The following is a 24,365-nucleotide window of genomic DNA, read 5'->3' on the forward strand; positions in this document are numbered from 1 at the left end:
AGCTGCACGTCTTAAAAAACCCTAGCCCATAACGAAACCCTCCCTCGACAAGACAGAGGATATTCAGCTTCCTGAAAGCCTGTTGTTTCAGTCTAGAAAAGGAAAATCTCGGAATATCTGGTTCTCAGACTCTCCTAACTTTTTCCCCCTCTTGTGACCAGCATATATGAGGCGCTTGAACTACTGGATATTAAATCAAAGGGGATATGTTTTTTAGTAGTCTGAACACAGGCTGAAGAAAGCTTGATAGGACTACATAAAATCAAAATGAACACTATTTCATTGTATTAGCACACATTTCTGGCTTATTATGAATGATTCATCATGCATGTTGGCTGACTCTGCATGGTTTGAAGAATAATATGTCTGCAGCACACAAAAAAAAAAAAATATATATCCAAAATGGACATTTGCTTTATAGCAAACACCACTAATAAGCCAAATTAATATTATTTTACTAAACCAAGCATTTATTCTTATTTATACACTCCTTAAAATAAAGAATGGCTTCAGATGTTCCATTTAAGAACCTTTTTCATTCAAGGAAGCTTTCAGTCTCACAAAAGGTTACAGATAAACAAACACTCTTAAGAATAAATGTTCTTTATTGCAATTGACGGTTCCATGAAGAACCTTATCAATCCAAGGAAATTTTCCATGGAACATAAGGTTGTTTAAAACGATTCTTTAGATTATTAAAATGTACTTCTCACTCAGAAAAAAAGAGTGGATGTTTTAAGAATGGTTCACCAAAACTGATTGTTCTATGGCAAAAAAAACCTATGTGAAACACAAACAAACAAACAAACAAACAAAAAAACAGTTCCCTTTTTGGAACCTTTATTTTTAGTGAAGATTCATTAGATTATAAAAATGTTCTTCACACTATGAAAAATCTCTCTATTAAGAAGCAAAATGGTTTTAAAATGTAATTAATCTCTGCTTAAACACCGAGGAATACCAAGTGTCTGTTCCTGCAGAGACTGGAGTGGCTCAGAAACACGGCTGCATCCAGACGTGAGATTAGCTGGAGGAATTAGGAGTTCCTCTTGGAGACAGAGAGAGTGTTTACCGGCGGGGTTCAGCGTGATACGGGATGATCAAATCTGTTTGGCAATGGTCACGCGGCCTCAGCATCCTCCAACACGCCTGGACACACGTGAACACGCTACATGCTAGAGGCAGCGTGAAGCGAACTCACAACTGAACATTATTTGCAATTTTACATTTAGGGGTATATGTAAAGTACACATAGGTGTATACTTACACACACAGAGAAAGAAAAAATTGTGTAGAAACAGTATTCATGAATTTCATAAACAATTATAAAACAACACGTAACAAATTGAATTAAAAGCAAGATTTTGACTGAAACTTCAGATTTTTGTTTTAGCATTTTTAGACTGTGGAGAATTTATTTAATTTGAAAATATTTTAAGGACCGCTTAAATACATCAGCTCTCACTCTAAATATATATATACAGTACAGACCAAAAGTTTGGACACACCTTCTCATTCAAAGAGTTTTCTTTATTTTCATGACTATGGAAATTGTAGAGTCACACTGAAGGCATCAAGGGCTATTTGACCAAGAAGGAGAGTGATGGGGTGCTGCGCCAGATGACCTGGCCTCCACAGTCACCGGACCTGAACCCAATCGAGATGGTTTAGGGGTGAGCTGGACCGCAGACAGAAGGCAAAAGGGCCAACAAGTGCTAAGCATCTCTCGGGGAACTCCTTCAAGACTGTTGGAAGACCATTTCAGGTGACTACCTCTTGAAGCTCATCAAGAGAATGCCAAGAGTGTGCAAAGCAGTAATCAAAGCAAAAGGTGGCTACTTTGAAGAACCTACAATATGACATATTTTCAGCTGTTTCACACTTTTTTGTTATGTATATGATTCCATATATAATTCCACATGTGTTAATTCATAGTTTTGATGCCTTCAGTGTGAATCTACAATTTTCATAGTCATGAAAATAAAGAAAACTCTTTGAATGAGAAGGTGTGTCCAAACTTTTGGTCTGTACTGTATATATATATATTTAAAAAAATTGTATTCGTTTACATTGATTTTTAATTTCATTACATGATTATATGATTATGTTTATGATGGTGGACATATCACTTTCTCCTGTCAATGTATTGTATTTACAAGACATGTTTTCTATAATGTTTGAAATACTAAGTAGAAATGAGGTTTAACTCATCAAATTATAAATTTTAACATATCAATAACAATAAAAACTCTTGCAATTACTATCACAAACAGTTAACAAAGATGTCGAAGCAAAAAGAAATGAATCTCAACGCGTAGGCAGATATTTTAAAAAATAATACCGAAAGTCCTTTAACTTTCTAAAAGTCATGGATAATTCACTAGGGGTCAGATGATATATACTGCCAATGTTAATGCTGGTGTTAATAATGTAAAGCTCCTGTTTGTGTGTATGTTTATATATTCAATCGATCAGGGTGACCCAGAGCTTGTAACTAGTCAATTAGGCTACTATTACTATTAGTAAACCAACCTCTATAGGCACTGGTTAGTTTGACATTAGCTATAAGGCCATCTTGGAGACCGCCAGTTGTTCTCTAATCTAATAGAGCAGTTCAATTTGATTAAAAAGGCGTTCATCTGTGCTAAGCACATGTAAACAGGAGACGCAGTAAGCACTATTAGCGCAGACCGTTGCCATATTAGCACATTAATTTGTTTTCCATGGGAAATCTACACACTATAACGAGACGCAGTGATGAGGGAAGAAAGGTTGACAGAGAGAGAGAGACGGAGAGCTGTTCACTGGATTACTGGCCTTGATTTGTCATTTTCCTGACCACATGCAGTTTTGATATACACCTTCGATTCCTTTTGCATTTCAGCTGATGCATGGATTTCATATCTGCTCAGTGACATAGAAAGCTAGTCAAATTAGATTGCATGCATTGGTTAACTGAGATGGTATGAATATAGAAGCATTTCATCTTCAGAAATTAGATTTAATTTCCGTCATTTAAGGCGAGAGAGCACAAACTAGATTTTCACATTTCCTGTAGAATATTCAGGAAATGTCATTAGATATTAATCAAAGCCTGGGACGTGGTGATGGACAGCACAGAGAAATTAATAAACGGGACTGTGTGCATGTACTGTAAGAGAGAATATGATCAGAATGATGGATTCTGAATAAAGGCAATCAACGCTGGTCTCATAAGGCTCCAGACAGGCAGCTTCTTTCCAGTATAACTACAAAAAAACACTTTCACATCTTACACCAAAATGTGAAGATTATTCAGAAGCAGCAAAGCCATTGATTCTCTCATTTTTTAACATGCACCATGTTTCATTTAGGAGAGAGTGGGTTATGATGTGCTATAGTCAAGAAGAAATAGATGAAACTATTTATGTTTGTTTTTCACAAACTGTTTTTTGTATACATGTGTGTCATGTAGAAAATATGTAATTTTTTTGTAACACATTTTACAGTGCACAGAAACCTTCTGAAACCTAAACCCTGTGTCTGTGTTTTACCTCCTCTGGTTGATGTTCATAAAGAAGTGCCCTTGAACACTACTCAGTGATGACTGCTTTCATCTGAATCCTCGTATAACAGCTCGTGAAGTTACCAACTCCTCAAACTCTTCTCTTTCATTTACACCGTTCTGCACTTCAGCTACAGTTAGTTTAAGTGCTCGACCTTCAGTGACATCAGCTCAGACAATCACACGAAACACTGCATCTGATTGTGCAGCATGTATTTAGCTTGTGGTAAAAAGTCAGCGTGGCTGCTGTAATCTAAGATTGTTACTGACATTCACCTGCATGCTGTTTAGCAATGCAAATGACTCTCTGATGGCCACCAGGCAGCAGGCCCAATCACACAACAGATCTTCAGTCTGTGTGTATGTGATTTGGGATTATATGCACGGACAAAATGTGCTCACCAATCTGAGACTTGCAAACTGCATTATGTGCATGAACTGATTACCTCTTGAACTGTCCCCAACTGAACTCAAACTACAGTAAATCAAATATAGTGAATTAAACTCGATCATAATGCACAATGCATAATGAAAAAAATGTATTCATGCATTTGTCTGAATCTTTAGATCTTAAGATTCAGATTAGTGGGTTCACGAATCACATGTGCTCTGAATAAGTACTGATCTGAAATTATGATTTGTAATTCATTTAGGGGAGTGTTTCCCAAAAGCATCGTTAGCTCACTGTGGGGATGAAGCAACTTGCGACCAATGATCGGGACTTGAGTGGTGCATGGATTGTGAATCACTTAATTTAGATACATGAAGCATGTATCTCATATCAATTTTCTATTTTCATTTTTTTTTTCCGAACAGTACAACACATCAAACCATTAAGACAAAATAAAGTAAAGAAAGTATATACAAATCACTGAAGAAATTAGCCATGGTTTTAGCTATATTTTCCTATATTCTCTTTCGAGTAATCCAATAATCCAAATAAAACATCTTTAAAACAGAAAGAAAGGTCATTTACAAAATGAGATTGGATGTTGATGAAAAAACCTGACATTGGCAAAACGAGTGATTGAGATCTTCTTTAGAAGCAACTCACTTTATTGTCTGACTTCTATTAGAAATAAATCCAAAAGCTTTTTGAGGAATTTGGGTTGACTCATTAATCTGTTGTTTGATCTCATTATATTTAAGGAGATAACCGTAGTTTTCGGTAGATTGGGACATGTCCCTACCAATATCCAGTGACTACTATAGTCCCTAGCAATAATTTTGATAAAACAATTAAATGCATCTATACCCACTGCAGTTGTAATTTCTCAACCTTCAGAAGCGTGTGAAGGTTGTGTTAGCTATTATAGTTTTCTGTCAGAATCATCATTGCTCCAATTCATTTTTAATTCAAATTAAATGATGTACAGGGTGATTTAGACAGAACTCTGATGCTGCTGTAATGTTGTTCATTTTTCACCACCAATGTCAAAATCAAACCTACTCCCTTGTGTTTCTCAAATATGTTTCCGTGTTTGCACTTTCTTGATTTCCTTGTAAAGAAAAATCTAATTTCCATCAGTAGGAGCACATGGCACTTGTGTTGAGAGATCACCACGTGTTGGATCTTGTAAAAACTAATTTAAGAGTTCTGTATCTAAATGACCTTTGCATTAATATTTTACATCTCAAAGCAACTTGCATTGTATTTAAGGTTAGTTCAGTTCATGCACTTACTGGGAATCAAACCCAAAGGTTTAAAGTTGTCGAGTTTACACATCAATTACCTAATTTTTTTTTAAGTTGACAACTTTTACATTTTTACAGTTTTGATAGGCCAAAACTGATTTGGATTTTTGTTAATGTCCGTAAAAATTCTGAATATATTTACTTTGTATCATTATCACACACACACACACACATACATTTAAGTTGTATCATTCACATATAATTTAAAATCTTTATTTTTATGACTTCTTTATAGAACTTTGAATATGTAAGGACAAAATTGTTTAAATATATATATATATATATTGCAGAAATTGCTTATATTTACTTACCACTTAAACTTAATTAAGTAACCTTTATTTTAATGACTTACTTTTATTTTTTTATTAGCAAATTTTGCTTTATGTCAATGTCTTTTTTAAAGTTTGATATGAGGGCTTTTTTTAAATGTATGAATAATTTGTTGACTATATATATATATATATATATATATTATAATATTTTTTATATTTTAATTTTAAATCAGTTAATTTACAGTTAACTGATTTTATTATATTTTGCAATCTTTATTTTTTAATGACTTGATTTTTGTAATATAACATGCAGAAGTTGCATATTTATACTTTGTATCACTCAAACTTAATTAATTGATTTTATTTGCATAATTACAAATGATGACCTTTATTTGACTGACTTCATTTTTTAGAGCAAATTTCTGCTTATTGTGCTAATGATTACTTAATGTTATAAGTAAGTGCTATTAAACTGGATGTATTATTAATAAGGTATCTAAATGCAGTTAACTCTAAACTTTAACTGCAAGATTATTTTCAAAGCATGAGCTGAAAGTGAAGTCTGACTGCAGAAGGCTGTTAATGTCTAGTGCCTCTTACAGTGGCAGTATTGAGAATGCAACACTGCATTGATGTGAATTGCCATCTAACACATTTCTCAAAGCAACTTTACATAAACCTGACCTTGTGAAGTGGCTGTATGAACAGGCATCAAACATCAAACTCTGAACAAGCAACGTACACTCCATGTGCTTCCCAAGAGGCCAAACATCTCTTCACACTGATACTGAAGTGAATATATCAGTGTTATAATCAGACAGAGAGCGCATCGAGAGCCAGACCAACAAGTGAACAGGAAGAAAGAGGCAGCAAGCTCATTTCACACTTGTCATTCATCCCCTGTATCAGATTTGTGTTTGGAGGGGTGTGTTCAGACGGTTGCAGAGGGAAGATAAGACACGTTATTCTGCAGGAGGAGAGGTCAGTCAAGGGACGGAGAAAACCACGCCATTCTCCAGAATTCGCTGTCGAACGGCTTGTTTTAGTTATTTGGTGAGATTATGTAATGCAAACGGCCAAGACAGGAAGATTTAATATGCTAGCACACTCTTAAAAATAAAGGTGTAGGTGTCAATTTATATTCACGGTTTAATAAACATGAAGGATGAAAAAACAAAACTAAAACTAAATGTAGAGCAGATGAGACCGAAAACAAACACATGCTAAATATAAACAGTTAAGCTCCACTTTGAAATTTAAAATATACTTGATTTTATACATTATATATGAAAAATATAATTAAAAGTGGTATTAAAAACTAATTCCCAATAGTAAAACCTACCTTTATGTTTTGTTCACATTTTTGACATTTTTCTTGAAATGTTACATATTCAGTGTTATTTTAGTATCATATTATAGTTAATAGTTTAAGCTAGATTTAAGCTGTCATGTTTCTTTTAAAGTTTTAGTAATTTTGTTTATGTATTTTTTATAAATTGTGACTGTATATAGTTTTAATGATTATTATTTTTTATTAATTTTCATTTGAGTTAATTTAGTATGATATGTTAAACTAAACCATAATGGGAAATGTAGCCTTGGAAAGAATGTAAATTAATAGATTAAAATATTAACATATTTTATTTATTCTACCATTTATTTTATTTCAAGTATTTCAAGTTTATTTTTTTATTTTTAATGATTTTAGTTAACTATAATAACCCTGATGGAAATGTATTTTCCTGGATTGATAAACTTTAATTGATTTTCTTATGAACTAATAATAGCTGTAAATTTATTTGTAAATATAAAATTATACAACTTTTTGTATGTATAATTTGAAATAAACAAATATATTTTTTGCCATAAAAGTATTGCACCTAGCAGCAACACACTCTGTAGTACAGGCAAGGGCAATTTATATCCATATACCAAAAGAAATATCATAAAAGTGCAGATATCCAAATATGGGAACACTTTTTTTATGGAGAGCCTGAGCTCTAAGGCTGGAAACACTCATGTCTAAATCCATCCAGGTATGAAACATCAGGGAATGTTAAAAGAAACTTCCAGAGCCGTGAGGAGACATCGAGGACATCTATTTGACGTCGCATTCGAGGTAGTGATCTCAAATCTGACTCTCAGATGCACAAAAGACACTCGCCGCTGCCAAATAATTATGCTGGAGACCTTCTGGACACGTGGATTTACTGATGAAACATCGACAGCTGGAATAAAAGAGACAGAAGACCACACACAACCTGAAGTCACCCAATCAAAGACACATTATGATGATGCTGACAGACGCTCTCGGGCTAGAAATAACACAACTGTCAAATTATCTGGAGACTGGGATAGTTTGGTTGCTTTTCTCAACCCACTGCTGCAGAAACAAGGATCTGACATTTGACTTGTTCAAATGAACATCAGATCCTGACAAAGGTAAACAGTGCTTAAATCTCAAGGTATGACAGCGCTAAAGAAATAAGTTAATGCATTCATTTCTATCTCCATTTTGTTTAGCCTTTTCCAAAGTGTTTTTTTTTAAAAATGAACAAAGTATTGTATTTTAATTGTATATTTAATTTGTATTATTATTTAATCTATCAGTATTATATTATTATTATTACTAATTATATAACTAAAACATTTTATTAAATGAAAAAGTAAAATTGACTTTAAATGTAATATTCAATACTTAATTTATTATTATTATTAAATTGATTATTTAAAATGTTTTATTTTATATGCACCAATAAAACAATATATACTGTATCAAAAAACAGCAATAATAGATTTTAAAAAATTTTATTACATGAAAAAATATCATTTATTTTAAACTTAATATTTAATGTAGTATTATTTAATATATAATTTATTATTATTATTACTACATGTATTTTTTATTTTAAATAAATATAAATAAATATTTAAAATTAAATTGACTTTAAATGTAATATTATTACATTTGTATTTTATATGCACAAATATAACAATATATACTGCATCAAAACAGCATACTTGTTACATTTTACTAAAACATTTTATTACATGAAACTATAACTTTGAATGATGATGCATTTATTTATTTATTTTTCAGCATTCTCAATTGATTTTCTGAAACAGACTGCTTAATTTGGTCCACAACTGCCTTTATTGGAACGTTTAGAACATTTTTTTTATTTTATTGATTTTTTTATTTTATTGAATGTCACAAGAACCAGAAATAAGCCTATTACATTCACATTATTAACCTATATTATCTGCTAAGAAAAGTTACATAATTCTAAGTGCTTTTAAAACATGACGTTTTTAGTGCTTTTATTTATTTATTTATTTATTGTATTTAGTTTGTTTTAAAAAATGCATGTATAAGTTAAGAGCCTCTGAGCCGGTTCTGACGATCGAGTCACGTTCAGATGAACATCCACACAGTCTGGGTTGTGTTCTCGTTTCACATCTGTCAGCTTCTTTGAAACGTCTAAATGAGCAGCAGAACACTCTTATTGGAATATCCTTTATTCATTTAAAATGCTTTGTTTGTATGTTCTGAAGCTTGCTGTCTTTGAAATGCTAATCATTACAAAATGCAAGCAGCTTTGTTCAGTTTCTGCAACAGTTACGCCTGCGATGAAACATCCAGTGCCAAGATTTGCCATCAGGCTAGTCATAGCCTGTCCATTTCACAGTCGATCTAACTAGATATATAACAACTTATCTCTGTCTGAAAGAGGTCACAAGGGGAAAGCAATTAGAGATATTCTTCTACAAATAATAGCCTACTCACAATCATCTGACCCTCAGGAAACATTCTCACATAAAAGCCATATAAATAGGACAAAACGTTCTTAAAGTAATAACTAAGTAACTTTTTTAACCTTTAAATAATGCTTTATTATTATACATTAATTTTAAAGGGATAGTTCACCCAAAAAATGTAAATTCTGTCATTAATGACTCACTCTCATATCGTTCCAAACCCATAAGACTTTCGTTCATCTTCAGAACATGAATTAAGATATTTCTGATGAAATCCGAGAGCTCTCTGACTCTCCATAGACAGCAACACAACTGAAACGGTTACATTTCATTTTGATAGTCCACTTTAAATGGTCTATTAAGAGTAAGTAACTTTGCAACAGTCATTAGAGTATTAGTAGACTGTCTGCTTAATATCTGCTAACACTTTATTTTGACGGGTCCACAACATCCAACATACTGACTATAAGAAGCTTTGCAAGTATATGTCAACTTATTCTACTAACCCTAAACCTACCCTAACAGTCTACTCTCAGAGTTAGTAGACATGTAGTTGCAAATGAATGAGAATTAGTTGACATGTAGTTGCAAAGTCACGTATAGATAGTAGAATGTTGTCAGAAATTATTTCATAGTCTTTAAATAAAGTTATAATCATGACAAGAAAACCAGACATTTAAAAAAAAAAATTCCAAACCAAAGTTTCCACGATGTTTTTATAACCTAATTTTGTTTTTTACCGTTGTATGCTAGTTATATAAAGCCACACTGCTCATTATATAATGTTTTACTGACTGACACAGGCCAAGTTAAATTTGATTAACATGAGTCATAAATGTTTAGTATAATGTTTAATTCTCTGTTTTCAATAATAAGAACAAAAACTGTATATATAGTAATAAATTGGGCTGTTCCCCTTTAAGAAAATATTGCAAATAATGCTATTGAGATAAAGCGCTCAGGAGGAAAAGGAAACTTTTAAATATAATATTTCCTCTGCACTTTAGAAACTGTGGGCCTTTGACATGCATGCTAGGTCAAAATAAACTTTCATTGTTTTATAATTAGCATTTATTTATACCTTATTTGCTCAACAAATCCCAAACGATACACTCGATGATTTACAAACCCCTTCTGTGTGTGACGCTAATCTGTGGTGATTGGTCCGATTGTATCACACCTGTAATGTCTTTGTTTACAGCCGTTACCAGGGAAACCGCTATTTTTACCGCTCGAACATGAACGAATGAATTTGCATTTTCATTCAGACCAACGGCAAAAGACCAGCAAGTGGGCGGGCAATATGCTAATGTCTCATGTTGACGTCAACATGATTTTATTTAAAAATGACTCGTTTAAATGATTCAGAGTCGACTCTTTCTTTTGAGAGACAATACACGATTCACTTTGCAGGATGTTTTCATTCACTTCACACACTGATGAAAGATCATTTTCAAAAATCCACAACAGGGGCACTTAAAAGGTAAACTGATGCCAGCAGGGGGAAGTTTTAACTCATTATGTAATTAATAAAAAAATCTATTTTTATGAATACATAAATATCATAGTTTTGACAGTATTGATTATATTGCTAATGATGTTGCGGATTGATACGCAGATGTGTTTAATTAAAGTCTTTATTACTCACTAATAGTTCTACAAGTGAATGTAGCTGCCTGTGTAGGACTAGACTAAACAACAGAGCAGTTCACCTGTCACGTCAAGTTATATACAGTATATATAGGCCTAAAGGCTGCTTAATTAATAATTAGTGCAGATTATTGAATCTCTAGCTTCTTCATAATGTGAAGCTGTTAAAAGCTTGCTGAAAGTCTTTCATGCTGCTTTCTGAAAACCTTTGGGAAACGAATAATAGGATACTATTTCAATAACAGCGTCTGCATTCATATGGAGATATTCTGCCCAAGTGTGTTTAATGAATCATTTCATAATCACAGAGCTTCCAGATCGTCCTTTTGTTTGATTTTCATATCGAGCTGAAAATCGGAGGAAAAGTTGGATTCTCCTGATGTTCATTAGAGAGTTCAGGCCAATACATTGAAAAACTATAAAACAAGTCTTAACTATGAGACTTGGAGCGGTTTTTGCTTGTTAAATGCTAATTTGCTGCTGTTGTGACAAATCAAGTCTTTTATCTCAAAAATATCTGTGATTTAGAACAACATTATGAGAAAATTGTGTCCAACCACATTAGATTTTATAACTAAATGATTTCATTCACTATCTCAGTTGTACAGTGTTAAAATCGTATTCATTAGTTTTATGACTCTTTATGCAGTTATAACAAATGACCGTTTTAAAGTTACATTCATTCACTCCAGTGATTCAAGTGATAGCTTTCCATATGTTTCATCCAAATATACAAATTTAACTTATACGCAAAACTGTAATATCACATAAAACATTTGCAAATAAACCACTGTTTCCTTCCAACGAGTCAAAAAGAACTAAATAGTCACTTCCTGATAAACCGGCACTAAATATCACTAAGAAAAGTAGGATATAATAGTTAATCTTGGCAGTTTCATCCAGCGTTTTTTTATGCAATATTCCAAAATGCACATAAAAATAAGTGGATGGAGACACTTTGTTTTTCACAGTCTGACGGATTCAGTTTGATTGAATCAGATGCATGAGTCAGTTCAATCGATTCATCATGCTGCTGATTCAAAAGAAAGATTCATGTCCAAAAAGATCCTACAAAGTTACTTTCATTTTGTCACGTCTCAGAAAAAAGAGCCACTGAACATCTTCAGGGTCAAAGACTGTTATTTTCTGAAGTGTTTTCAGAGACGTCTACAGGGTGTCTAGATTTAGGACAGCAGAACAGCGCCAAGACACAATCAACTCGGGCCTGGCACAGAAACAGTCATAATGGATTATTGAATAATATTAAAGAAATCTCATTCCAATTCTCAGCTTTATTGCTCTTTTATGGGATTTTTTTTATTTATTTTTGCCTCATTAGATGCCCTTAATGCAGTAATAGCACAGATGTTCAGAAATTCACGCCAAAAGCCAAAGGAGAACATAAGGATGATGAGGGGTGTGTGTGACGGATATAATAGCCTGGATCTTTATTGGGGCTCAAATTCAAGAATCCAATTAAACAGCCCAACGGAGCAGAACCGAGAGAACATGTTCACTTTCAGACAGGACCATGACAGGAACCTAAAACAGGGACTTCATATCATCAAGCAGACTTTTATTGTATGTTTTTATGTAAAATTATAGCAACTCAATTACAATGACTAAAACTTCACAGCCTTTTCATTTATTAGTTTTCCATAATAAATTCAGATTAAAGTAATGTATATTTAAAAAATGCAAACAAAATATATATTTTACAAATATGCAGAATAACATTCTATATTTTAAATACATATTTAAATATTTAATCAAATATATTTTACACACAAAAAATATTAATAGGCTATATATAAAAAATACAAAACCATTTATTTATACAATTGAAAACGATAATTTACCATTTTTTATGTTATATAATAATTACATATATATATATATTGCTTCTCATTTTAATTATATATAAATTATATAAATTGCTTCTCATGTTTTTTGGCCAGATTTTCATCAAGATTTTAAGATGATGCACTTTTTACTAATCCTTTATAAAAATTAAAATAAAATAAATAAATAAATCTTTTAACAGTCTTTGGAATTGGACACAACATGATGGAGGGTTTAAAAGCATCACATATTTTCATTAAAGCACTTATCTTCTCTAAAATGTTATTCTAGGTTGTTTTGAACCAGCAGCAATCTTTTAATAACCAACACATCAACAAAGCACAGCCAACCCAAATACAGAAAATCATCAAATATATCACTAAAGTTTCCACTTTCATATACAGCTGTTTATTTTCTGACAGAGGAACTGAAGACAGATAACAGTAGTTTTTTATTTCTATAAACTGTGGCTTATCAATGAGCCAGTGGAAAAGTAAAGAAGTATGTCTCTTATCTGTTAAAATACTGATTACTACAGACCCGAAGAGATTCAAATACTAAAAATAAGAAAACTTTCCATTTGCACTTATTATTATCATGTAACTTTATCATAGAAAAACACTAAAGCATTTAGACACAAAGTGAGCTTTTTCTCGTCTGAACACTCTTGAACTGCAAGCGCTATATTGCACATGCTCAGTATAAACTACTACACTTTGCTTGGACATGGAGAATCGATTCTTCAAGATTGATTTACTCTCTGCTTGTGGATGTCTCTCTGTTTGTGTCCAGTCTTTTTATTGTATTGTTCAGCTGTGACACAAAAGAAGAATGTGTGTGTTCTCATGCGTTCAATATGTTCTGGTTGAGTCGAGGACATCTTAAGATCTTAACCAGTTCCTTACGCCAGTGACCATGAACATCCCACATACTGACATTTACATGAATAGCCAAAAGTTAAACATCAAATGGTTTTGCAATGACTCAATCCAAATGTCTAATCTAAGATTGAAAAATCTTACAAGTGGCCTATTTAAAAGAGACTCAATCTCAACTCAAATGTTATTACATGTAGCATTCCATCACTTGCTCCCCAATGTATGTGAATGGGTGCCGTCAGAATGAGAGTCAAAACAGCTGATGGAAACATCACAATAATCCACAAGTAATCTACAGCACTCAAGTCCATCAGTTAACATCTGGAGAAACCCAAATACAAGTTCATAATCCATAACAGTGCTTCCTCAAGTGGAACAGTGGTCTTGTCTTGAATCAGGAGAGAAATCTGCACAGATCAAGCTCTGTTTATTAGCCAAAACAGTTCTAAACAAATATGCAGGAGGATTTTTATGTGAAAGACAACATGAGATGGACTTCTTCACTGAAGTGTTATTATGGACTTGTATTCTGGCCAGAAGTTACTGTTTGACGTTAGAAAGGTCTCAATGATGGATTTACAAACATGCAGCTTTTGGCTTAACAAATCATTAACTAACGGACTGGAGTGCTGTGGATTACTTGTGGATTATTGTGATGTTTTTATCAGCTGTTTGGACGCTCGTTCTGACGGCACCCATTCACATCCATTACTGAGCAAGTGATGGAATGCTACTTTTCTCCAAATCTGATGAAGAAACAAACTCATCTACATCTTGGATGGCATGAGGATGAATAAACTTTTCATTTTTAGTAGAACTTTTAAAGCAGAATTCATACAATGTCGAAAAAAAGTTGGGCTGCTTCATATTTTTTTGCGGAAATCATGACATATTTAACTTTTCAGTAGGAAGTTCAAATGAACAGTGTTTATTTGAAAAAGAAATCTAGTGTACCCTTATAGATGTCCTTAGAGACCATTGTCACTTGTGATCAGTTTAATGCGTCCTTGCTGGATAAACCTTAGTGACCCCAAACTTTTGACCGCTAGTGTATGTGCATTTCATACATCAATATTCAGTTTCTGATGTAATGCCAACAACTTTGACTCAAGCATTTCTTCCTGCCTCTGCTGTGTACTATAGGAAACATGAATTCATTAGCAGCTCTTCTTTAGACTTTGACATGTTCACACAAGGAAAAGGAATCTAGTTTCAAGGATACACTTCTATAATGTCTCTGTCAGCTTCATCCTCCATGTGTGTGCTTCAGTTTAATGATCACACAGCCGACTGTCTGTCAGGTCTGTGAAGGTCAACGTCTTTGACTGCGGGTTTGTTCGGTTTCAGAGGTATACTTTCGAGATCAGATGTGAAATTCAAACTTTAATGCATCTAAATAGTTAAAACACCCTCACTGGTGAGAGAAACGTCAGCATTCAGCGGTCTCTCTAATGCAGTGTCCCCCAGAGACCCACACATTCATTTTTCATTCACTGTAGAGCACATATACTTTATCCCCTCTGTTTTGGTCCTCCATCATTCTGTGGTTCATGCTTTGAGGTGTGACCGATATAATTGGATATATTATTGTACAAAAATGAATGCCTAAACCTTTTTCTGGATCTATTTCACAATCAATTTCCTATTTATTTATTCTTTTTTTTTTCAATTGTTTATGGTCTTTCAAATGCTGTGGGTGTGGCTAATATGATTATATATATATATATAAAAAAAAAAATCAATGATGTAAAAAGATCAGACCAAATCCAAACCTTATTTATTCATTTGTTTGTGTGCTTTTCAGTTATATTCATATTTAATTGTATTTTTGAAAATATATTTGTATTATTATTTTGATTTTAACATAGGCCTATTATCTGTGCAGTTCAAAAAATGTTTGAGGCTTAGTGTATCCCATCATGCATTACATAATTTTTGCCTGAGATCTCGCGAGAGGAAACGCAAACCTGTCCCTAAGTTAAAAATGAATATAATAATTAGATATTATTACATATAATTTGGTAGAAAAACTAAGTGTTGCACATTTTATTGGTTCAAAGATGAGTAATGGTGATATTTATTTTGTCCAACATTTACATCTGCTTTTCATAGCTTAATAAGAAGCACCACAAATTAATCATGGGCCAAATACAGGAAATACGTCATATAACTAGTCAAGTGGACAAGGGGTTTGTGTGGCTTTAATGTGCGTTAAGGGCACCTTTTTAAGACCTGAGACAGTGTTGCGCACGGGTAACTTACTGGACAAGGCAAGAGTAATGTAAAGAGAGTCAAACCTGGTCGAGAGGGAGGAGCGGGTGCTCGTGACTCCGCCCCCGTGCGCGGCGCAGGTTTCATAAAGCCCCGCGCGCACGCCCGCTCCAGCATCAGCATCCGGCGACGGCGGCACCGTCATGGCGCGGGAGTCTCGCTCCTCATCGCTGTGTCTGGAAGAAACGCGCACTCACTCGCTCTCCTAGTGCACCCCGCGCGAGTCAGCAAGGGGATGCAAGCCCTCCACAGACCCGGGCTGCACCGGACACCAGACGCAGAGCTTTGGCTGGACCGGATGGCGGACCTCCAGAACCAGAGCTCCGCGAACGGCACCGAGCTCAGCCGCTTCAGCAACCTGGAGGACATCAACCTGCCCGCGGACGGCACGCTGGGGCTGCGCGTCATGATCTCCATCGTGTACTCGGTGGTGTGCGCGGTGGGTCTGGTGGGCAACCTACTGGTCTTCTTCCTCATGAAAGTCCGGCAGGGGAGGAAGAAGTCCACGATTAACTACTTCATCATGAACCTGGCGGTCACGGACTTCCAGTTCGTCCTCACGCTGCCCTTCTGGGCCGTGGACACGGCGCTGGACTTCACCTGGCCGTTTGGACACGTCATGTGCAAGGTGGTGGTCACGGTGACCGTGATGAACGTGTACGCGAGCGTCTTCTTCCTCACCGCTATGAGCGTGACGCGCTACTGGTCTGTCGCGTCGGCGCTCAAGGACCGCACGCGCAACAAGCGCTGCTCTGTGAAGCTGGTGAGCGCGCTTCTGTGGCTCCTCGCCACCGTTGCGACGGTCCCCACGGCGATCTTCTCCACGGTGAGATCGATTAACGGGGTCAAGCTGTGCCTCCTGCGCTTCCCCAACGGCCAGCACTGGCACGCGCTCTATCACCTGCAGAAGATCCTGGTGGCGTTCGTGTTTCCGATGCTCATCACAGTCGTGTGTTACCTTCTCCTCCTGCGCCTCATTCGCCTGCGGAGCATGAACAACAACCTCCCCAAGCGCAGGTCCAGAGTCACTAAGTCCGTCACGATCGTGGTCTTGTCCTTCTTTGTATGCTGGCTGCCCAACCACGCCATCACCTTCTGGGGAGTCCTGGTCAAGTTTAACGTGATCCACTGGGATAAAGTCTACTACACGCTCCACACGTACGTGTTCCCGGTCACCATTTGCCTGGCGCACTCAAACAGCTGCTTGAACCCGGTCTTGTATTGCCTCATGCGCAGGGAGTTTAGGAAAATGCTCAAGGACTTCTTCTGGAGGATTTCGTCGCCTGCGATCGCCAACAGCTGTCAGATCCGCCCGTTCTCGGGAACCGTGAAGGAGCACGACGACAGCCACGTGGCGATTCCTCTGAACGTGATGGAGACCGAGGAGTACAGACTGTCGGTGGTGAACGGGCAAACCGACGCGTTACCGTCCACGGACTGCGCGGTGAAGAGGTAGACGCGCGAAGCCGTGCGTAAAAGCGCGCTGTTGACTTGAGTTACAGTACTGGAGGACTTTCTGCAAACTCGTCTACAAGGATGTCGTTCGACGCTTTTTTTATTCTTTCAAGTGATGTTTCAAGATGTTGCATCCTTAAACGTTCGTGCCAAATCGTCTCATGCAAACCGTGCGTGCGCTGCGAGCTTTTTATCGCTTCTGTCCACGTTCCTGAATCTAATGTTTTTATTCCGTGTAAACGTGCGCGGTGAAGCAGACCCGGATGTACAGAGTATCGATTTATCTAATATAAAATAGGCTTAAGCTGCAATGCATTTTTTTTTTTTTTTATAGTTTTCACTTTTACTCATGTTTGGAGGAAATAATGCTGCTTTAAAAAAACAAAAAGTACAAGACAAGATTTGACAATAATTGTGTATGCATACAATTATTATAATAATTATAAACATATTATGATGTAATAGGACTATATATACATAGTTGCTTTTATATCTTATCATTATTTATTAGAAATATGTAGCCATCCTGATTTTTTTCTATCTTAAACACATTTGGAGTAAAATATTATTGCTGCATTGCATAAAAAAAAAAGCTACACACGTAATACTAAGATTTATTTTACATTATTGTTAATTCTACATTAATCCAAGCTGGTTCCGACCTCCTTTTGGTTGTTTGAATCGACTGGCTGGAAGTTCTGAAATAGTTCAAATGTGTTGCTCATCTGAAGTGTAATAAAACTGTGTCAGTGACCTCAACCATGTGAAGGTGAGGGTCCAAACCGAAATGAATGTAAACAGTGTTACTATGTTGTCCATTTGAAGGGCATAATAAAGTCCTGTCTTATCATAGCAATGTTTTTTTTCTTCATAAGCACAATTGCAAAGTTAACTTTTAGTGTTATTCCATCTAATTAACATTTGGCAGCAGGTCTGTGGTTTAGGGAGTGCTTTACTTCAGTTTATTATCTCAACACAGACACATAAACCCATGCAAACAATAACACGACAGCAATGGGGAAATTTATGAGCTCTGTGATGCAAAGACGGCTGGGTTCACAAAACAAGAGTTTGCCTTTCATTCCTTGCTTTTATAGGTTATAATAAATTGTTCAAACATGTTTTTACACACACACACAGAGAGAGAGAGAGGAGAAGTGGGGATTCAGTGATCCACCTTCACATTTATTATGTTAGAATTTCAACATTTATTTCTGAGAAATGTGATTCATGCCATATACAATGATATTCTCTCTATAAACACAAGAGGGCACTATGATCCCAATTTTAAAGACAAAACTAAAACTCTGAAATCTTTACTACTTAAGACTCATACATAAACAGTTTGAGAGTTCAGGAAAGCCAACTATTAACCTTTAAGTGGAAAAGTCGCACATCTGGAGACTCTGAAAACAATCCCACGGTTGTTAGTTAATGATTCAAGCAGTCTGTTTAATATGGTCATGCTAGTGTAGTTATTTCATTTTTTGCTGTGATATCTGTGGTTTTCAGCTTTAATGACTTTCTGCTTCTGATTAATCGCAGCTCTGAAGTTTGTCCAGCATCAGCTGGTCAGAAATGTCACCATTTTCCCAAAACCCTCGTCGTTAATTTGCCCGTCATCGGTCACGCCGGCTTCACTCAGCAGCTCGTCCACTGGGACACAAACATAGACAGCATTATTTCACCAAATTTATACTTTAACAATATAATGAGGAATAAGCTAGATAGATCAATAAGGCGTTTTTATGCTACTATGTTCTCAATTGTATCTGGTCTGCAGATGTTTTTAACAAGCTGCATTGACATGTAAAGTAGGCATTTTAAACTTGTGTTATCATGAACCGGTTTATTTGTGACCCTAGAGCACAAAATAAGGACCAATTTCTCGAAATCGAGATTTGTACATCATCTGAAAGCTGAATAAATCATATCTCCATTGATGTATGGTTTATTAGGAGGACAATATTTGTCTGAGATACAACTATTAGAGAATCTGGAATCTGAGGGAGCAAAAAAATCTAAATATTGAGAAAATCATCTTTAAAGTTGATGTTCTTAGCAATGCATATTACTAATCAAAAAAATAAGTTTTGATATATTTACAGTAGGAAATGTATTAAATATCTTTATGGAACATGATTTTTACTTAATATCCTAATGATTTTTGGCATAAAAGAAAAATTGATCATTTTGATCAATACAATGTATTGTTGTCTATCACTACAAATATATCCAAGAGACTTAAGACTGCTTTTTTGCTCCAGGGTTAGTTTTAGAGATTTTGGGCTATTTTATTTTCATAATATATCTTATTTCAGACTAGTGGAAAGAAAACATCATGTTTTTATCTTTATCTTCACGTGTGTGCAGATTTAGATTTCAATGACTCTGAGTTTGTTTCTTCACGAACACTTACGTTCGCCACATTTACAATTTTATAGATTTGTGATTTTAATGGTTACAGTTTTATTGAAATGTATCTATTTGCATCTATAGATTTTGTTTACAATACATACTTTTAAGGCCTTTTTCTAAAAAATGAGTTTGTTTCTTCACACTTCAGCAGCACTTGCATACACCAGCATTTACAGTATTATTATTTATCTATCTTCTGAAGACTTTTTAATCAAGGAATCTGTTCATATATCATTCACATTGGACTATATAGAATTTTATAAAAAAAAAAAAAAAGAAAAGGAAAGAAAAGAAAAAAGGCGGTGATTTTTTCTCTCTCTCGTCTGTTGACAGTATTTTCTTATTTATGGAGTGATAAAAAACAATATCTAAAAAACCTTTAACTCAAAAATGTAAATCTTAAATCTTCAGATTTATTTTCTTTATGGAATGTATGCAAATTAAGGTATATTTAAATAATTATGGAGTTATCTTTTAGTTTATTCCAATAAAATGCTTAAATTAGCCAAAGTTCCTATTTTACAAGATATATTGAGAGTCATTACTAAAAGCATTACTATTTGGTTTGCTTATATATCATTATATTATTTAGTAACATATCCCATTCATTATACTTATTGGGAATTGATTTTTAAAACTAAACAACTATTCAATTTCAGCTATAAAGCAGCTCTAGAAAAGTGTTATTTTAGTATTGTTTTTATACTATTACTGTTTTTAATAATATTTTGAAACAGCTTTTAGTTATATTTTCAGTTTTCTCTTTGTTTAATTTAATTTAAAGCTAATGCTAGCATTGACTACTGTAAGGCTAACCCTGCCTGCTTTACGTGTGAAAAGGATTAACGGTTGTTCAATTAAAAAAAAGTCATCAAATGTAATCAGCTACATTACTTTAAGAAATTGAAATAGTTACACTACTAATTACAAATTCAATAGAGTAACTTGTAATCTGTAACCTATTACTTTTCCAAAGTAACCTTCGCAACACTGTGCACAATGCATTGTGGGTAATGTAGTTCTGTCCCCTCTGTGGCCTTTGTCTGAATGAGATTTACCTTCCTGATCCGTGAGTGGCTCTCCAAAGCCTGTCAGTCTGGCCCTGAGCTCTGACGCGGTGATAAAGCCTCGTTTACCCGTGTCCATGAACCTCACGGCCTGCAGGATCTCGTCCCGTGGCTTCTCCTGCTGGATCTGTGCATGCATCACACTGAGAAACGTGGAGAAGTCCAACTCGCCGCTCTTATCTGGGACAGGCAGAGTAAAAGCACTGTACCAAAAAGCTTCAGATACAGAAGCCGTTTGATCACGTCTGACAGGCTGAGAGTGATATTCATTGCGGAGGGTTTATATTTAGTACATTGCATCACATTTGTCAAGCAGGGCTTCGTTTGATCAGCGGCACCACGTGTGATGCCAGTTCAAATGACACTTCCTTCAATTAAAATCCTCGTGAGCGTGTAGCGTGGGACTTTCGGTGCTCTGTTTTTCCTCCAGGCGACTCTATAAAGCAGCGTTCACTGGGAACTAAGGTTTGCGGTTGTTATTGTTGAGTTTCATCCATGCACTCCTACAGATTTCAAGTTTATTTAACTGAGGAAGCAAAGCTTGGAAGTTTAGGAGGACATCCATGCGATAACTTAACATGGAGTCATTTGTTTGGATCTTCAAATACTTCCAGTATCTCTGCTTAATGTTCAGAGTAACCGAGCTGCTTTACTTTAACCAATACAGAAATAAAAACCCCACTCATTTCTCCACAGGGGAATTGATTTTTAACACTAACTTAACCATATATATATATATTTTTAAACAGTAACTGTATTTGTTATAGCACTTTATACAAAAAGAATTGTTTCAAAGCAGCTGTGCATTAATAAAAGAGCAAAACAGCAGTGTTAATCACGGAAAATTGATCAATTATGCAGTTATTTTAGTATTACTCATAGTACAGTTTTTATGAATATTTCACATTACTTTATATTTTTAGATATTCATTTTAATTTGAGTAATTCTGTTATGTGCTTTCATCAGTTTTATTAGTTTCTCATTCTTTTTAAATTTAGATTTCATTTATTTCTTAAATCAGTTTTATTTTTATCGCCAGTTAGCCACATCTTTAATTTCTAACTTTCATAATAGTTTTCATTTTCATTCTCTACAGAAGCAGAAAAGTGTCATAATTAAGCTTAATTTAGTTGAATGTTGATTCAGTTCGGTTCAATAACAGTGCCAATGTTGCAAAGACAACATAATAATTGATGGACTTTGCAACAATTTATTGAACTAAACTTTAAATAAAGACATATTTTGAGCTAGGAAGTGGTGAATCAGTGGCAGACGATTCTGTTAAAGTCATCAGCCTGCGATATTTCAACTTATTTAAAAAATATTCGCATTAAACAGCATGAATTCAAGCCAAAAAATCTCCACCCACTTCTATGAAGCACTAACAATGTAATATTTCTCTATATGTGTGCTAAATATATCATTTCTATAAACAATCAACATATTTAAATCAATAGTTCATATTTAAAAACTTCAGGCTGCTGAAAAAGTGGGCGGGAACATTTGCACTCTAGAGCGAGTTTTGGGTGGGGCTATCCTTTTGATTGACAGGTGGAGAGCAGAAGGGGAGGTGTTTAGGAAAACATCAGTGTTTTTGTAGCTCACAAGCCATTTTCCTGAAACGAACAAGTGGATGTAGATACTATACCGATGTTATGGGTCAGCAAGTGTCTGTCGAGCTCTTGCAGGGTCGGACAGCAGCCCAGAGATCTCATGACCGTCAGAAGATCCTGTGCCTTCACTTTACCCCTGTGCTTCTGGTCATACAGCGAAAAACACTCCTTATACTCTTAAAGAAGACAAAAACGGATTACTTTACACAGAACGTCTAGCATGCAAACATTTGAAAACTTTAAAGTACACCTTTTTTTTATGCATATATCGAAATGCTTGATAAGGGTTGGATACAGTTTGGCAAAGTGTCTCTTTAATCCCAAATGAAGGATTTGTTCTGGCATAAACTGAGACAATCTGTTTAGCAGCGAATCAAGATTATAGCATTATCAACAAGAGCAGGTGGACGGAGGAATCAACGCCAGATTTCCTTGCATTTCTGCAGAGTATGGTTTTCTGTAAACTGTGCATCATCTGTCTTGTTTTTATTCTCATGTTTAGTACACATCTGAGCTCAATGTCCAGCTCTCTCTCTGTTTCTGCATCAGAGGATCTGCATGTGTGTGTCCTGCTATAGTCGGTCAGTTCAAGTCCAGTGACCGCTAACAAAAGACACTTTGTTTCTAGTGAAAGAATAAAATACTGAAGGGCTTCAGTGCAATATAATAGTTATATATATATATATATATATATATAATAACCTATTATGCCTATAACAGCAATAAACATTTAACAACATGTAAAGGTCATGAAGCTTCATTCATATAAAGGCTATAATCATATTTGAATGTTCACAATAATGATGGTCTATATTAACCATTTCATGAAAGCTGTAGCTAATAGGTGTTCAGGTAGGATAATAGAGGCTCAATCTCTACATTAACCAGTATTTTAGGCTCGTGTTAAAGATATAAATCTGAATTTATCTATCTAATCCGATTAAAAACAATCACAGTTTCTTAAGTATGTAAAGTTTAGCATAATCTTGAGACCTGCTTACCGTTGATTTGATCTTGACTGAGGAATTTCGCCTGCAATGACATGAGTATACATGATGTAAAATGTATTTGTGGAAATAATACGCAAAGAACAGAAGCTAAACTGACCATGTCGTGTCACAGATCTCTTCAGCTGTTTGTAATGAGACTAGCTTTATTTCCTGAAGGCGGCGCTAACGGTACAGAAAGACGAATCTCCATTGACTTGATCAAAAAAACATTTGTATGCCAAAAAAAAAACCAATAAAATACAAGTGGAAATATTAATATAGATCTAAAATGCCTGAACAAGCCTTGTCCATTTTACCCATGACAGCAGGCTACACATCGTGTTTATTTTAAACTAATACTTTCTTAAATATAATGTAGTTTTTTATTTGATTGACTTGAATCTAAATACATCATTAATAAACAAAATATTTTTTAAAGAAAGACGTCACAGATGAATGGGGTAAAATTAACAAATTAATAAACAACACTTTTCGATTAGTACAGTCGATTAGTACAGACAGTTGTCTACAAGTTTTCTGAAAGGTGTTTTTTTTTACTTTATTAGATATGCACTAATTAGCATACATTTTTGGGTTTCACAGAGGGTATTTTGGATTTCTTTTTTTATCACTTCATAAATAAGAATATATATATATATTAATAAAAAAATATTATACACTTGCAATGTTATCTTCAAAAAAGTAATTATTTTACACAGGGGGAAAACCTTCACACAATGAGGTAGAACAAGAAATCCTTGAACAAATCAAAAATAAGAGATGTTTGCATGTTAACAACACTTTTTAGAAATGCTATTTTGTCTTAAAATTAAATAAAAAAAAATCTTACAAATCTAGATTAGAATAGAACTTGAATGACTTGGGCTGATGGAAATACACTCTTTTCACTC

General features: G+C 34.8%; 2 protein-coding genes across 3 annotated transcripts; one reads left to right on the forward strand and one right to left on the reverse strand.

Moving 5' to 3' along the window:
* The first annotated feature begins 15,894 nt into the window (after positions 1–15,894).
* Positions 15,895–17,832, forward strand: rxfp3.3b (relaxin family peptide receptor 3.3b). The gene has a single exon (XM_059535849.1). It carries the CDS (start codon positions 16,147–16,149, stop codon positions 17,365–17,367), a length of 1,221 nt encoding a protein of 406 aa, XP_059391832.1. The 5' UTR covers positions 15,895–16,146; the 3' UTR covers positions 17,368–17,832.
* A 340-nt stretch (positions 17,833–18,172) lies between these two features.
* calml4b (calmodulin-like 4b) lies at positions 18,173–23,627 on the reverse strand. 2 transcript variants are annotated; one of them, XM_059536127.1, is made up of 6 exons: positions 23,573–23,627; positions 23,467–23,497; positions 22,501–22,641; positions 20,843–21,031; positions 18,952–19,022; positions 18,173–18,891 (listed from the first exon to the last, which is right to left on the reverse strand). In XM_059536127.1, the coding sequence occupies exons 1-6, from the start codon at positions 23,573–23,575 to the stop codon at positions 18,847–18,849; spliced, it is 480 nt and encodes a 159-aa protein (XP_059392110.1). In that variant the 5' UTR covers positions 23,576–23,627; the 3' UTR covers positions 18,173–18,846. The 2 variants fall into 2 exon arrangements, with proteins under 2 accessions (XP_059392110.1, XP_059392111.1); XM_059536128.1 differs by having other exon boundaries at positions 18,179–19,022; positions 23,573–23,620.
* Positions 23,628–24,365: the final 738 nt, after the last annotated feature.

The sequence above is a fragment of the Carassius carassius genome, chromosome 43, assembly GCF_963082965.1.
Source record: "Carassius carassius chromosome 43, fCarCar2.1, whole genome shotgun sequence".
NCBI classification, from domain to species: domain Eukaryota; kingdom Metazoa; phylum Chordata; class Actinopteri; order Cypriniformes; family Cyprinidae; genus Carassius; species Carassius carassius.

Coding starts and splice junctions, on each gene's coding strand:
- rxfp3.3b (XM_059535849.1), top strand. CDS start 16,147: ATGCAAGCCCTCCACAGACCCGGGCTGCACCGGACACCAGACGCAGAG.
- calml4b (XM_059536127.1), bottom strand. Junction 22,642..23,466: donor CAGTCAAGATCAAATCAACG/GTAAGCAGGTCT, acceptor GTCTTCTTTAAG/AGTATAAGGAGTGTTTTTCG. Junction 21,032..22,500: donor CTTGCTGACCCATAACATCG/GTATAGTATCTA, acceptor TGCCTGTCCCAG/ATAAGAGCGGCGAGTTGGAC.